The following is a 16,883-nucleotide window of genomic DNA, read 5'->3' as shown; positions in this document are numbered from 1 at the left end:
GTAAGTCTTCAGTCTACATTCACATGACTGGCGAGGTACATACCAAACATGTTATAAATGTAGTTTCAAGGTTATGCAGCAATTGAGCAGATTATACAGAAGTATCTTTACCAGACGTGGAGTCAGTAGGGTGTACCAATTCTGACTTCAAAATAAAAATTTTAATATATTAAGGTGTACAACTCGGGATGATTTCCTGCTCCATGCTCTCCTAAACACACCACCCATTGTAAAAACAGCTAAAGTCCATTTTGTTAACAAAACGGACTACGAGATCACTGAGGGATCACTTTAAACGCTGCCCAAACACGTCTATGCAGACAGAGAGACTGCAGAGAGAGAACAAAAGCTTACTGTGAGTTTTAGATCTCACATCAGTGCTTGATCCACAACTTACGTTGCTTAGAACTACTCCCTATGCGTGTGTGTGCGCACACGATTAGGCTTCACCTATTACCACATGGCATGAATATTAGGGATGAAACAGAACAGAAACATAGTTTAAAAAAATAGCATATACATATACAATAGCCACATCTCCTCATGTACAAAGATTCAGCTTACCCTTCAAAGTTATCTGAAACAATGTATAAGCTTTAAATACATGCTTCGGCCATGCTGTCTACCTCAGATAACCATGTGGGCACTATAAGGCTAAGTTTACACAACATATATTTTCATTTAATAATGGCTGTTGCTGCAGATTGCAACACCGAACGTTATTAAATGAAAAAATACATTGCACTGATTTTAATGGAACCGCGGCCGGAGTGTATGAACTTTGGGCGGGATTCCTTGCGGCCACATAAAAAACTGACATGTCAATTTTGTTTGGCTGCTATTCATTGAATAGTGGCTGCACAAAACTGAAAGTGCAGACATGTCGGCTATGGTGAATTGGAACGTGGGCACACCCCTATGATCCCGCATTCCAATTCAAAAGAAATGAAGTTAATCCGGACGGTATTGCAGTACTGGCCGGGATGAACTTCAGTGACAGCGGCCATTCTGTGACATACACAGCCTAAAAGTGAAATAACTAAATATACAGTGGTGCCTTGGATTACGAGCATAATTCATTCCGGGACTGTGCTTGTAATCCAAATCCACTCTTAAACCAAATCAAATTTTCCCATAAGAAATCATAGAAATGCAGACAATTGGTTCCACACCCCAAAAATAATGATTTATTATTCTGAATAACATGTAAAACAGATAAAACAAACATTCAGAAACAGCAGAATCTGTAATATTATAAGTTACTGTACAGTAGTGGAGAGGATGGGAAACACAAGGGCTGAGAGAGACTGCAGGGAGCATGAAGGAATGGGCAGGACAGATGTGGGCACAGTATAGCAGCACTCTCTGTCCGGGGAGAGAGGGGTTACAGCTATGGAGAGATTACCTCCACAGTCCTGTCCCCTGATGCAAGTCCCAGCATGAAGTGGATCTGCTATGATTTTGAAGGTGAGGCAGACTCCCTGGGTCAGAATACAGTGCTGTAAACCACCTTGTGCAGACCATGCCCCTCCTGCATGTGCTCCCACCCAGTACAGGGAGCTCTTAAACCAAGTCACAATTTTGAAAATCTGTGAGCTCTTAAACCCAAACGCTCTTAAACCAAGTTACTCTTAAACCAAGGTACCTATATATATATATATATATATATATATATATATATATATATATAAGAATATTGTCCCTTCCTCTCAGGTGGCAATAAACACAACCAACATTCTCTTTAATCTCTTTCCTGTGTGTGTAATCTTACCTAGTCTAAATAGTGCCCCCCTCCACCTTATCAAGACCTTTCTATTACACCTGCATTGAATTGTGTAAGAAGTTCCATTGTGATTGTGTTATAACAAGTTCTATTCACCTCCAGATTCCAAGTTCCATCAGCCACAAATAAATTCAGTTTTTCAAAACGCTCATTAAACGTTGCAGGTTGAATAGCTTTTCAGCTTCACCGTGACCTACCATGTGACCCTGCCTTGAAGAATACAGCTCTTACAACACAGTCTTCCCATATTGAACATTTTTGACATGTACAGGCTTGACAATAACAATGTGTGCTCTTACCATGGCTTCTGCATTCTGGAGAGGATCGGCAAACCCATGGACAGTCAATTTACGCAGAACTAAGAAAAAGAAAAGAAAGTGCAGAAGAAGACACAAGCGATTATAATCAACTTCTATAAACAAATATTAAGGACAATAAAGAGGGCGGAAAGAAGATGACAGAAATGAAGACAAGATGACGGGAAAGGTTCCCAGAGTCACTGGCCTCCCTGAATAACAACATACTGATGGAACACAAAATGATGATTTTATCCACTTTGTGGTTGTCATTTGCAAACTCGACATTCATTGATGGAATTTGTTGTTCTTTCATGTGTATTTCACTGTTTTCCGCAGAGGTTAACATTCATTATGACTTTTTTTTTTTACTTTCTTTTTTGCTTCCCACTTCATAAAAAACTCAAAAAGTGACATTGTGCATTATCATAACACATGGGCAGAATCTTTCAAATCCCCGCAAATCCCCTGAGTGTGCTGGGAACATGTCTGGCACTGTCATCTTTGACTGGATTGTGTCATACAGAGTAGGGACACATGACCAGTCGGTTATTCAGTCATAGTTTTGTAGTAACAATTACAGAGAAACTGCACATCACAGAGCTGTAAGAAAAGATGTTCATGAATTTATATTTTATGGGTATTGGATGTACAGTATTTGCTCAAACAGTCAAGCAGGGAGTGGTGACAGGTCCTCTTAAAGGGAACCAATCAGCCCAATCAGGCTGGTTATGGTTCCCTGAACCGCTGTATGCAGCTCCAGCAGCAGCCACGGCACATACCGGCCACGGCTGCAGCAGTAGCTGTATAACCGAAAAAAGGACTTTAATCTGCCAGGTGCGTGACAGGCAGCAGCGGGGAAGTAGTCATCTAGGCAGCTCCCCGCCCGTACCTAGTCACCGCTCTCTGCCTATCACCGCGCTCTGAGGAATGATTGACAGGCAGAGAGGCCAGTAAAGGACCTCTCTGCCTATCATTCATCCTCTCCGAGCGCTCTGAAAGGCAGAGAGCTGTGACTAGATACAGGCGGGGAGGCACCCAGATGACTACTTCCCCGCCGCTGTCTGTCCTTTTTGTTGGGCATACAGCTACTGCTGCTGCAGGAGCTGTATACAGCCGTTCAGGGAACCATATCAGCCCAATTGGGCTGATTGGTTTCCTTTAAGAAACTAGTTCTCTGCTTAGTCGTCTGCTTATATCCTTGTTAAATTTCATAAAATATTGAAGGTCATTGCTAGAAAGAGACTTCAGATTATCAAACTCTTTAAAGAAGTCCAGAAAAAATTTTTATTAAAATATTGTATGTCACCCAAAAAGTTATACAAATCGCAATATAGACCTATTACGGGAAATACTTATAATGTGCTTTTTTTCACGGGACTTACTACTACATCAAGGCTTCACTTCCTGGATAAAATGGTGATGTCACGACCCGACCCCCAGAGCTGTGAAGGCTGTAGCTGCTGGAGAGGATGATGGCAGAGGGATGTTCAGTGTCCCTCCAGTGCCCTGTGTCCCTCAGTGTCCCCCTGCCATCATCCTCTTTAGCCGCCACAGCCAGCACAGCTCTGGAAGTCGGGTCATGACATCACCATTTTATCCAGGAAGTGATGCCTTGATGCAGTAGTAAGTGCAGGGGAAAAAGCCCTTTATAAGCATTTTCTGTAATAAGTGTACATTGGTGATTTGCATAACTTTTAAGGGGCAATACAATACTCCTTTAAGTATTATTTAATGCCACTTAGTAAAAGAAGATCAGTCACCTCCCCTGTAATGTCTGTTATGGTAATTATTTGCATTCCTTATGAACTAGAAATTCTAGACGATGTTCTTTGCCATTCCTCTGTTATTCCTTCTGAATACTTACAAATAAAATGTCAGCTGGGTGTTACTGTTACCTGTGCAAAGTGGTATGTTCTTACATAGTCTGATACAGTCAGCACTGACTGCATAGTGTACAAAGGGATAGGAACACATCCCGGACTGGTAACTCCCAGCTGTCAATTTATTCTTGCATTTAAGGAGAAAAGTGTTCTAGAATTGTTATTTCATTTATAAGTATTTACTAAAAAGAGATGGTTCAAAAGAGGTGACAGGTCCTGAGAGGAGAATTTTCTTCTCTTTAACAAAGACCATGCCACAGAGTGACAATTGTTCCCCACAGCAATTCTTTATTTAGTTGTTCTTTTATGTGATCTTACTTTCCTCAAGAGGTGTCCAAGTTGCCTTGGCCTTCTAAATAGGTTAGGAAGTAAAGGCCAGTAACAGGAGTTACTGCGGTGCCCTCAGGGGTCATGGCTGATATATACAACTACTGTAGAAGAATGTAACCTTGCATAGCAATAACAGTGGAATTCCAGGCTGGTGGGAAGCTGTGGGACAACACAATTGCAGGGATCTACAACCTTGTAACCACCACATTGTCCAATTTAAGGTAATGTTGAAAATTAAAGAAATATTACCATCTGCAAAATGTATGGAATATTAAAAGTATATGCCATAAATATCTAGTGCTGGTTACACTTCAATCTATCTGAAAAATGGGAGTCCCCATCTTCCTTACATTCCAGTAAGGAACATCCATGCTCCCATGTGGCTCTTTCTATTGTTGTTAATGTGAGTTGCTAAAATAATCATGTTTCACTACTTCCATAAATTATATTGAAGATGATTGCATTCAATCATGATAATCTCTCCCCCTGATGTACACCTTTCTACAGAGCAACACATATTTTGCTAGGGTAGTGGAGGGAAAAAAAAAGGTCATTACCTACCACCCCTGCTTTGTTAACACCTTGTCCTGCTTACAAGTGAATTGCCTCAGCCAATCACTGGCCAAAGTGATGTTCCCCCTCTGTCATACTGGGAGCAGGGCTTTATTAACAGCTGCTGCTGCCCTAGGGACTAAACCTGAAGACGCCCCATCTTCACGCACCTATTGGCGATACCAGACCTGACCAATACCACAATAACCCCCACCCCCCTGGAAAAGACACCAGATTTACTGGCAAGTCTGAACGGGAGGAGGGAAACTAAAAAAAATAAAAACAAAAAGATTTGTTTTTTCTGTCCCCCTGCAAGGTGCCTAGTGGTAAATACGGCCCTGACTGGGAGCAGTGGAAGATCAGGGTAGGTAAGTATGACTTTTTTATGGCATGCCCAGAAAAAAAGGATATGTGCTCTTTAATGTGATATCCATTGTTTTCAGTGAGTGCTTGTGAGTAAATAGAGAAAACCTACACTAAGCTGCAAAATAAATTCACATGGTCTTAGCTTTTGTGCAGCGTGTGATTTATATAAATCCCATCCACTTTGCTGCTACTGTAATACACTGCAGATTATTCACCTGCAGCCGTGTGTGAACATATACTATATAACTCCCAGTTGTGGAAACCCACAACTGTTAGAGAGTGATGGGAGCTGTAGACTGAACACAGCTGGAGAACTGCATGTTGGAGACCACTAAGCAAGACCGATTCTGGATGAGGGACTTTCAGCTTCGCAAGTCCAAGCAGGAATACTGCAAAAACGTAATTCTTCTGATTTGCAAAAATACACTTTAGCGCTCACCTTTCAGCGACAGTGAGGCTCTCTCTAAAGAACTGATGGCTGCCACATCCCCTTCAGAGCAGATCTGTTGCAGGAATGTGTCAGCGTGATGATTCCAAAGGCAGCATGCAAAGCTGTAGACCTCGGCAGCCAGCTGGAAAGCAAACACAAAATAAGATCAGAGGCGGAAATTATCAATCCGCGTGTGAAGCCGAAAAACACAAGTTAAGAGTGAAGAAAATGCCAGCAGAGCTAAGTGCTTCTTAGGACTTCACTAAATCAAAGCTAAATTGGTATTCAGCATCCAGTCACCTTACATTTGCTGAAAGATTAATCTACAGGAAACTCCAGTCAGTTGCTTCTTTAAGTGACTGACAATGATATATTCTATGCAGTTCAAAGAATTATCTTGAAAAATTACTCTGTCTTTTAAGTCCAGCAGAGTCAGTACAATCTCTTATGACTTTAGGGTAAAAAAAAAACCAATTGGGTAGAATGTCATACATGTTACGACCAACATAAATGAATTTAGAAAATGTATCCATGCCTAAGATCCACATATCCCTAGAAACCTGGGAGTAGGTCACCTTCTGAACACCAGTTTGCTGCTTAAATATAGAACTAACCTATTTAAAAGAAGAATAAAATCATACATATGACACATTACTCACCTCATAGTAATCTTAGGTTACAGTCTATATTTTGGGGCCTTATTACATAGGATAATTACCGTGCGAAAAATAATTTCATCATTCGAATTTAAAGCGGCACTATGAGCAGGTTCTGCAGAGAGAACCTGCTGATATGCCACAGAAGTCCTCTACCTTAGGTGTTGATTGCTGTTATAAACGCTGCTCTCCGCCTCTGCATTCTTCTGAAATTTGCTAATTGCCCCTATGTAATTTAGAGCATTTAAGGCGTTGCCTGGGTCCGGTAGCACCGCTCAGTCCGGCCCCATCTGTACTGCCCCCCACCCCCTCTCCTCCCGTCCAGCTTGCCCAGCACAGCCTCCTCCCATCCTGCCCAGTACGGCACACTATGCATATTCATATATGCATAGTGGCCTCTTCCCAGCGCATCTGCCACAAAGCTGTCCCCTCGGCCAAATCGCGTATGCGCAGGAAGCAGGCCGTCGGAAGACGAGACAGCTTCCTGGCAGATGCACTGGGAGGAGGCCACTATATGCATAGTGTGCCGAACTGTGCGGGGCGGGCTGGTCGACGGGACAGCTTCCTGGCAGATGCGCTGGGAAGAGGAGGCTGTGCTGGGCAAGCTGGACTGGAGAAGAGGGGGCGGGGGCGGTACAGATGGGGGCGGACTGGGCGGGACGCAGTGGTACTCCAGGACCCAGGCGACGCCCCAAATACTCTTCAGCCCCTAATTTACATAGGAGCAATTAGCAAATTTCAGAAGAATGCAGAGGCGGAGAGCAGCGTTTATAACAGCAATCAACACCTAAGGTAGAGGACTTCTGTGGTATATCAGCAGGTTTTCTCTGCAGAACCTGCTGATAGTGCCGCTTTAAACAAATGTTTTTTGTAAATGCAGGCAACGATCAAACGACCAACGAGAAATTGTATATGGGTCACTGATCATTGATTTTGTGCTGACACCAAAATCATTGTTAGTCGTTTGCTAATCATTCAGTGTAATGCCACATGGTTCTGTAATGTCAGCAGGGGTAGAGGGTGAGTGCAGCCCTGGAACTAACCCCCCCCCCCCCACACACACACACACACACCGCTGTCCCTACCTACTTTACGACCACCCTAAACATTGGCCCCCAACTGGGGGGGGGGGGATAAGGAAAAGGACAGAACTAACAAAGTCAGACTAGCCATGTCAAACCCGGAGAACACGCCAGGAACAAAATCACAAAACAGAGACAAAGTCAGATATCAAGCCGAGGTCAGAAAGTCCAGGAGAAGCACGTAAAAACCAAATCACAGAGACACAGGGAATTCCAAGGTACAGGCAGAGGTCAGTAGAACAACAGGTATCAGCAGGTAGATAAATGCTAGTGAGGCTTTAACCCATAGCTGCACCAGGACGTTACTGAACGTCCTCGTGCCGCTATGGGAGTTCAGAGGGGGGTCGCGCGGCGACCCCCCTCTGAACTGCCGCGATCCCGGGTGCCGCATGTAGCCCGGGATTGCGGCTATTAGCGGGCACGGTCCGTTTGCCGTGCCCGCTAATTAAGTACTTAGAAGCAGCTGTCAAAGTTGACAGCTGCTTCTAAATACTTGCTAATCTCCATACCTGGTGGTCTAGTGGGGGGATCGCCCCCCCTGCGGCGCGATTGCGGGGGGGCCATCCCGCATCCATCCCGGGCCGGGGTCTGCGCCGTAATGGCGCTGATCACGGCTCGGCATTCTATTGCTTTTGGCTGCAGCAGCGATCTCATGGATTCATGCAGTATAACTATACTGCATGGATCTCTATGAGAGATCAGAGTGCATATACTAGAAGTCCCCCAAGGGGGCTTCTAGTATATGTGTAAAGTAAAAGAAAAATGTATTTTTAATAACACAAAATCCCCCTCCCCTAATAAAAGTCTGAATCACCCCCCTTTCCCCATTTTATAAATAAAAATAAATAAATAAACAAACATGTTTGCTATCGCCGCGTGCGTAATCACCCGAACTATTAATTTATCACATTCCTGATCTCACACGTTAAACGGCGTCAGCGCAAAAAAATCCCAAAGTGCAAAGTTGCGCCTTTTTGGTCGCATCAAATCCAGAATAATTGTAATAAAAAGCGATCAAAAAGTCGTATATGCGCAATCAAGGTACCAATAGAAAGATCACATCATGGCGCAAAAAATGACACCTCACACAGACCCATAGACCAAAGGATAAAAGCGCTATAAGCCTGGGAATGGAGCGATTTTAAGGAACATATATTTTCTTTAAAAGGTTTTTTAATTTTTTACAAGCCATCAAATCAAATAAAAGTTATACATGTTACATATCGTTGTAATTGTAACAACTTAAGGAACATATATAACAAGCCACTTTTACCCTAGGGTGAACGGAGTAAAAACAAACCCCCTCAAATTAAAAAAAAAAAACATTTTTTTTTTCAATTTCACCACACATATAATTTTTTTCTGGTTTCCCGGCACATTTTAGGCAAAAATTACATCTGCCATAGCAAAGTACAATTAGTTGCGCAAAAAATAAGGGCTCATTTGGGTCTCTAGGTGGAAAAATGCAGGTGCTATGGCCTTATAGACACGAGGAGGGAGAAACGAAAACGCAAAAATGAAAACTGGCTGTGTCCCCTAAGGGTTAAAACCAATTCACAGGCAACTCCCATAAGCAGCTGAAGCCTTATATAGAGCTTCTCAGGGAGACCAGATGAATGAGATCTGGAAGACTGGAACCGTATTTGACTGACCCGGGGCCTCAATCTCCTGATAGCATGTACACGCTGCACAGCATGTGGATAAATGGACAGGCGTTTCCCTATGGCCACTACCCTCGCAGCCCGGGGAAGCTGCGCTGATATGTCAGGCGAGGGTGGCGCTGCCACGGGCGAAGGCAAGTTTGTTACAGATTCGCTCTTTTGCTGGGTTCAGACGCAGTAAACAATGATAGTAATCTTAACTAACGACTATCTTTCTGTGTAACACAGTGAAAATTGCACGTAACTCTCATCCCGATCGTTTATTGTTTATCGTTAAAAATCACTTCTTCTAATAGGACCCTAAGGGTGCCTTTAAACAGAGAGATTTATCTGGCACATTTTTTAAGCCAAAGCCAGGAATGGATTTGAGAAGAGGAGAAATCTCAGTCTTTTCTTTATAACCTGTTCACCTGCTATCTCCCCCACCTGCTATCTCTAAAGGTGTCCATACATTTCCAATAGCCCTTATCCCCAATACATATAAATGTTGGGTTTGGCCAAATGGAGAAAAGTAAGATGCTGCCACTCAGCTCTAGCAGCGGGGACTGCCCAAAAACAAAGGGGATCGGCAAACTGTCTAATGTGTATCTAGACTTCCTGACTTTTGGAGAGAAGGGTCAGGCAGGTTACACGTTTAGATGGTCGACTCATCCACTGAAAATGGAAGTTTTGCCCAACATTTCACTAATATGTATGGGAAACTATACACTATGAGGAGAGTGAGAAAGAGCAGGGGCAGCTGTCAGTGACTGTAGGTACACTTGAGAGACAGAATCTTAAAAAAAGAAAAAAAGGATTTGCTCACCTATCAACCATCAAGAATTCTGACTCACACAAACCTGTTAGTTTTTCTATAACAAGCTCCTCCTACTTTGCAGTCATCACCTGTAATAACTGAACTAGTTTGAACTGTATACAATTTGATCTGTATAAAAAAAAAACCTCAAAAACAATCAATCGTCCTTCAACCTCTCCACCATCGCCAAGACCAAAGATCTGTCTAAGGACACCGGGGACAAAATTGTAGACCTGCACAAGGCTGGGATAGGCTACAGGGCAATATGCAAACAACTTGATGAGAAGGCAATAACTGTTGGTGCAATTATTAGAAAATGGAAGAAACACAAGATGACTGTCAATCTTGGTCTGGGGCTCCATGCAAGATCTCGCCTCATGGGGTAAGGATAATTCTCTAAAACTACAAGAAGGGACCTGGTCAATAACCTGAAGTGAGATGGGACCACAATATCAAAGATTACAGTTAGTAACACACTACAACATCATGGATTAAAAATCTTGCAGGGTATCCAAGGTCCCCATGCCCCCACCAGCACATGTCCACGCACAGTTGAAGGTGAATGCAGTTGAGTTGCTATACCAGACACAACGTATATATAAAGCTGATGTGGTTTCTGGGGGGGGAAAAAAGTCTAACCTTATGTAATTTATTGAATTTAATTGCAACAAGAAATTTTCCTTCATATCTAAAATAAATACATTTTAAAAACAATATCAATCCCCATGGAATTTTTGAGCTTTGACATCTATGGCACCTAAATCTAGTGCAAGAAAAGACACATAAGCACATACAGTGAACAGCATTGGAATGGCAAGCATCTAGTGCATAATATGAGAACTTTTTATCACTAAAATGAAAAGCAAGGTCTCATGAGGACAGATGTACCATGCTCAGTTTTCTCCAGCGTATCCAGTAAAACACGTATAACCTATTCACATTTCCTGCAGCCAATCTCATTTATGGACATTACTGATCTACTTATCTTCAATGCAAAAACAAACTGCACAGTTAAAGTGTGTACCAGAGGAGCACAAGCATTTCTCCTGAACCTGCCATATAGCATGCTATCAGAGGGGACATTTCTCATCATAACCCAAACTGCGTGGGTGTCTCTTCTTTATTCCCGGCTCTAGACTCTGAGCAGTATAAAGGATAAACACTCCTCAAGCACTCAGAAGACAGGCTGGATTTCTGCAATAATAAACTCTAAGCACTTCATACATGGGAGCTGGAAAAAGAACAACAATGTGAGTGGAATCTGGGAAAGGCGCTCAACCCTCCACCGTAGTGTTTTCTTAATGCTAACTCAAGGGTGAATCTTTGACCTCGCTTTACATAGCCAATGCCAGTGGCTCAAGTAAGCAAGAACTAGACAAGAAAGGCTTTTTATGAATGTGGATTTTAATGGCACTATACCTAAAATGCGAACTGTCCCACAGCAACAAAACTTCTGAAACTCTCTACTTTTTATACGTTGGAGGCTTTTTGAGCACACAGTCACAAAGGACCCAATGCCAACAGATAGGAGGATGGTTAGAAGGGATAATGGACTGCTGTACGTGTTATGATTTTTAAGTGTGAATTGTACACTATGGATTTTATCTGCTTGTCATTTCAGCTGGCCATCTAGGATGTTTTATTAAGGGGAAATTAGCAGCAGGTTAAATAAACCTCAAGGGGTTTTATGCTCAAAATTAACTTTTAATATGTTGGTGCCCTAGGTCAGAACCTAACAAACAGCCTTTTCCTACCAGTCATCTTCAGGTCCCAACTGGGAGAACCTGCCTTTCGAGACAAACTTTTAATCAATGGCCACGGCACTTTCCTGTCTCCGTCCGTCAGCTTTGGCTAATCGGGTTGTCACTGCCGGGACCTCAAGATGACTTAGAAGGACACCAGGGAAACACAGAAAGGTAAAAATGTTCTCACCAACAGCAGCAACATATTTAAAGGTTATTTTGAGAGGAATACCCCTTTAACCTAATGATACATTCTAATAGAGCAGGAGACAGGGACAGCAGCCATACCTATATGTAGAAGGTTCATTTTCCTAATATGTAGATGACAGGGTTTGGTGCACTGGGGGTGGTCATGTAGCGCACCTGCTAGCTTCTGCAGCATGCCTCTGTATGAATACAATTAGTGCTTTCAGTAGCTTTTTCCTCTTCTCCTCCTTCATAGATTTCTATGGGATACATGTAACTAGATGCCTTTGTCAGTTTATCAGTCTCAAGGCAGATTTTAGCAGTTTGTAAGAGTGAATAATGAGGTATATCTCTATTAAGGTTTAGGAAGTAACGCAACTCTCAGACCACCTTGGGAAGGTGGCGTTCCCTTTAAGCCAGTGTTTAAAACATTAACACGGATATATGTCAAGCCATAAATCTCTCGAAAGGGAAAGACTACCCTTCTGCAGACAATAGTTTGGGGTTATTGCCCCTCTTTATGACGCTCTCCTCAAGGAGAATTAGTATCCCTTTGGTCCCATGACAATAGGCCTCTCAATAGTCAGCCACCACCCTGCTCTGTCCTGATGAGAGGTAATAACCCTAAGACAGATTTTTGGCTTGGTACATATTCCTATTCATGTTGTAAGACTCCTAGTTGAAGTAAAACTCTGACTTGAAGAGAAAGCTACAATTTTAAGATAGTGTGAGAGCTATTTTGCATATCCTTTCTTCCCAGAATTCCCAGTGGAGCGGGAATGACCTTTAAGCCTTCACACAGCTTTATGACGTTCTGCTCGAGGAGAATCAGTAAGATCCATTACAGTCTTTCTTCTATTCGCTTGTACTACAGTGTTCTTCTATTCGCTTGAACTACAGTGTTTCTCCATTTTTTCCCCTGAAAAAAAGGGATTATTTTAGGGCTAGGTCTTATTTACTATAAGTTCCCCTTCAGTTATGCCTCCATACTGTATACCTCCTTTCCCTCTCTGTGGTTCTTCCCCCTTACTGTATACATACCCCTCTGCAGGTAATCCCCATACTTTATACCTCCACCCTCTATAGTTGCTCCCCCATACTGGTATACAGGATGTATAATCCCCCCTCTGCAGGTAGTCCCCATACTTTATACCTCCCTTCCCTCTCTGTAGTCTCTCCTCCACACCGTAAACATCACTCCCCCTCGGTAGTTGTTCCCCCATACTGTATACATCACCCTCTGCAGGTAGTCCCAGTACTGTATACCTACCCCCTTCCTCTGTATATTTGAAGTCTACTCCAAACAATAAAAAAGCAAAATGAAGCTGGGTCTTATTTTCAGGGTAGGTCTTATTTTCAGAAAAGGACGGTACGTGGCCCTCAATCTCGGGTGGCAACCACATCTATCAGACATTTCTGTGGATTAGCAATAAATGATGACATGGTAGAACATTCAGTAGGATTTTAGCAGCGACCTCTGGCGCTTTGTAAAAATATTTAATCTAACATACTACACAATCAGCAACCTCAAACATAGAGCTAAATTCCCTGGCTATAACGTTTTCTAAGAAGTTGATCCTGGCTTTTGCAGGTGTTTCCCTTTAAAACTGGTCTCATTTCTGGCTTTCTCCAAAAATTCACTTTGCATCCACAAATGTATTTAGCAAATTCCTATTACCACCCTCTAAAATCACAGCAGGTGTAAGGCTCGGAGTGAAATGTTTCATTGATGAGGATTTCAATTACTGAAGTAAAATAATTATCTCTGTACTCTCAAGAAGAGATGTATGATTATACGCTTTCTACTTTATCTACAAATGTAGGGCCGCAAAATATCAATAAGGATGTTGCACTGCCACTTCTCAAAAATCGTCTTTTTTTTTTTTTTCCCCCGTCAACTGTAAAAAGTGTTCATCAATAGACATCAATTATCACCGCGTGATAGCAAACTGCATGAAAACCTGATTGGGCTAATGGGCCACTTAAATGTAATGTAAGCAGGTAGCACAGCATCTGCTCTCGTTTCATTATTCCATCGCTGCACAGTAAAAAGGAAGCAAGTTAAGCGCCCATACATGTGTGCTGGGGATGCCGGCTCATAACATGCTTATTCCCTTAGGAAAGGACAAAATATGAGATTTCTTTGACAGCAAGTGGACAACTAATCCATATCTAATTCCAATATAATATTTGCACAGTCTAGAAATATACAGAGAGTCATTACCTGTGCAATATTCAGAGAGCTCCTGTATGTCAGGTTCGTGCCATTTCATAAAATTGATTTGGTAACCGTATACTGACATTGTATCTCTGGACAAATCTCAGGGGCCATGTAACTTATGCACCTAGAGATGTGCTGCTGGGCTTTTAATTTTTCTATATTGAACCTATAATGGATCATCCCAAGAAATCAAAACAGCCTGAAAATTCAGCACTAGCTTGCCTGTCTCTTGTATTATCATCAGCAGGAATATTCCTGTTGTATTCATGGTGTGGAGACTTTCCAGTTTGTATGTTAAAGGGAATGTGTCATCTACGAGCCACAGCAAAAAATACATACAGGTTCTTCTATACAATAATGTATGATGCACTCTGAAGTGCGAATCATGGTAATAAAACATGAACGGAGCTCCGAGCCGTCAAAGTGGTCCCTGTTGACTTCTCCAGGTCCGCTTGAATAATAGATATCTCCCCGCTTGCTTATCCCCTATAACAACTTTTAATCAAAGCCAACAGGGCACGGAGAAGCTCAATTTCTGGCAGGCTTTAAAATACTCTAAAAGGGTTTCCCATCTTGGAACTTAGTAGTATATGTTCAGGTGGGTGGTCTCACCCTGTTTGCTTGGCGATTTTCCTTCCTCTCATTGATCTGAATGGAAAGAGCCATGATTATGAGAGATCTGTACCTTTAGCAAAAAAAAAAAAAACACCTCTTTTCTTACCTAGCCATAAAGCCTGGGAGGCCAGTGTGAGAAGGAAGTGTGCTCTCCCACCCTCAATGAGTTCATGCAACCCATAGCCACCACTTCTCCGGAACTTGGACACTTTGGATACTCTGCCGCCATTGCTTTACTCAAGAGACCTGGGTTGCCTACAGGGCCAACATGTATACACTCAATTTATACACCCATCTATTACCAATGGCCCCAGGACTACCACCAATAAGACAGTACAGACACTACACTTGATCTTTGCCAAAGGCTGAGAGAAAGCATAATAGGCTTGTTACTGGAATCCAGTCTATACCAAAGGGTTGCCCAAAACAGTGGCTCATATGATGTACTGGGCACTAGAGGATATAGCAGCAGGGACCGTCACTAATGATGCATTTCTGTTATCCTGTATATTAGCAGAATTGGGGTCTCTGAACTCCTTTATGGCATTCAAAAAAGGTTTAGTATGAATGTGGCAACTCCAACTACAACAGAGAGAGATGCATGCGTTCATGGCCACCTCTTCACCTCATGTGCTCCAATCTAATGTGGGAAGGGCAGAAAAAAGGACCCTTATACTCCTGACAGGTGGGAGTCCTAGAAGGGTAACTGTCACCTATCAGACATTTATGTCTCACATGGTAATACTCCTTTAGGCTATGTGTAATTTTTATTACGAGAATGGCCGTTGTTTTCAAATAAAACAACGGACATCCTTGTCATAAAAAATGTGCTGCATTGAAATCCATGCAAACAGCAGCAGTTGTTCACACAGTGTCAATTATTTCCGGCTGTTGTTTCCAAACAGCGGCCGCAAATAACCGACAGTTCACACACTGTGTGTCTGTCATGCCGGCTGTATTGTACATGGAAATTAATGGTTAATTGATTTCCAGACACACCCAGGGCCGTTTTAATACATTGGTGGGCCCAGTGCACAGCCCTCAAGAGTGGGCCCCCCCTTCCCTTTCGGCACATTGTATAATGTACTGAATTTGCCCCCACACTGTATCAAGAGCCCCAATACATACAGTAGTTACCTTATAACACTATTTCCACCATACAGTGATTATATATTACATAAAAACTGCACTAAACAAAACAGAAAGATATCACCAATGATACCATTACATAATACCGCCACATCATGACCCCTAACACTACAATCCTATAACAGAGTGCAGTTACATCCAGTGACTCACCGGGGGCGTCTTCTCCGATCAGAGTCTGTCACCTTTTCTTTTTCTCTCCATCCAGCCTGGGCCACCTTGAAGTCTTCTCCTGGCTGTGAATCTTCTCTCCAGAATCTGCCAGACAAATATTTTAGGCTCCAACACATACAGTAGTTAGGTCCCTTGTACCTCTATACAGTAGTTACACCCCTCTGTGCCTCCATAGTTTTAAGGTGTCCCTGTAGTATATAGCCCCTCATGTGCTCCTCCAGTTATATACAGCCCTCCTGTGCGCTCCCCCATTAGTATATAGCCCCCCTGTGCACTCTCCCCAGTAGTATATAGCCCCCCCTGTGCTCTCCCACAATAGTATATAGCTCCCCTGTGCTCCCCCATAGTATATAGCCCCCTGTGCTCCCCCATAGTATATAGCCCCCTGTGCTCCCCCATAGTATATAGCCCCCTGTGCTCCCCCATAGTATATAGCTCCCCTGTGCTCCCCAGTAGTATATAGCCCCCTGTGCTCCCCAGTAGTATATAGCTCCCCTGTGCTCCCCAGTAATATATAGCTCCCCTGTGCTCCCCCATAGTATATAGCTTCCCTGTGCTCCCCATAGTATATAGACCCCTGTGCTCCCCAGTAGTATATAGTCCCCTGTGCTCCCCCATAGTATATAGCTCCCCTGTGCTCCCCCATAGTATATAGCCCCCTGTGCTCCCCCATAGTATATAGCCCCCTGTGCTCCCCAGTAGTATATAGCCCCCTGTGCTCCCCAGTAGTATATAGCTCCCCTGTGCTCCCCAGTAGTATATAGCTCCCCTGTGCTCCCCCATAGTATATAGCTTCCCTGTGCTCCCCATAGTATATAGACCCCTGTGCTCCCCAGTAGTATATAGTCCCCTGTGCTCCCAAGTAGTATATAGCTCCCCTGTGCTCCCCCATAGTATATAGCTCCCCTGTGCTCCCCAGTAGTATATAGCTCCCCTGTGCTCCCCCATAGTATATAGCTTCCCT

At 43.0% G+C, this 16,883-nt stretch overlaps 1 protein-coding gene across 1 annotated transcript in view; it reads right to left on the bottom strand.

Annotated features, from left to right (window-relative positions):
* IPO11 (importin 11) overlaps positions 1–16,883 on the bottom strand; it is a 359,108-nt gene that overhangs the window by 278,701 nt on the left and 63,524 nt on the right. The window contains exons 6-7 of the mRNA XM_069962715.1: positions 5,650–5,782; positions 2,083–2,141 (exon numbers count right to left, since the gene is read on the bottom strand). Coding sequence (XP_069818816.1) covers positions 2,083–2,141; positions 5,650–5,782 — 192 coding nt within the window. The remainder of the gene's footprint in view (positions 1–2,082; positions 2,142–5,649; positions 5,783–16,883) is intronic.

Source organism: Dendropsophus ebraccatus, chromosome 3 (assembly GCF_027789765.1).
Source record: "Dendropsophus ebraccatus isolate aDenEbr1 chromosome 3, aDenEbr1.pat, whole genome shotgun sequence".
Taxonomy (NCBI): domain Eukaryota; kingdom Metazoa; phylum Chordata; class Amphibia; order Anura; family Hylidae; genus Dendropsophus; species Dendropsophus ebraccatus.
This window is presented reverse-complemented; position numbering and strand designations above follow the sequence as displayed.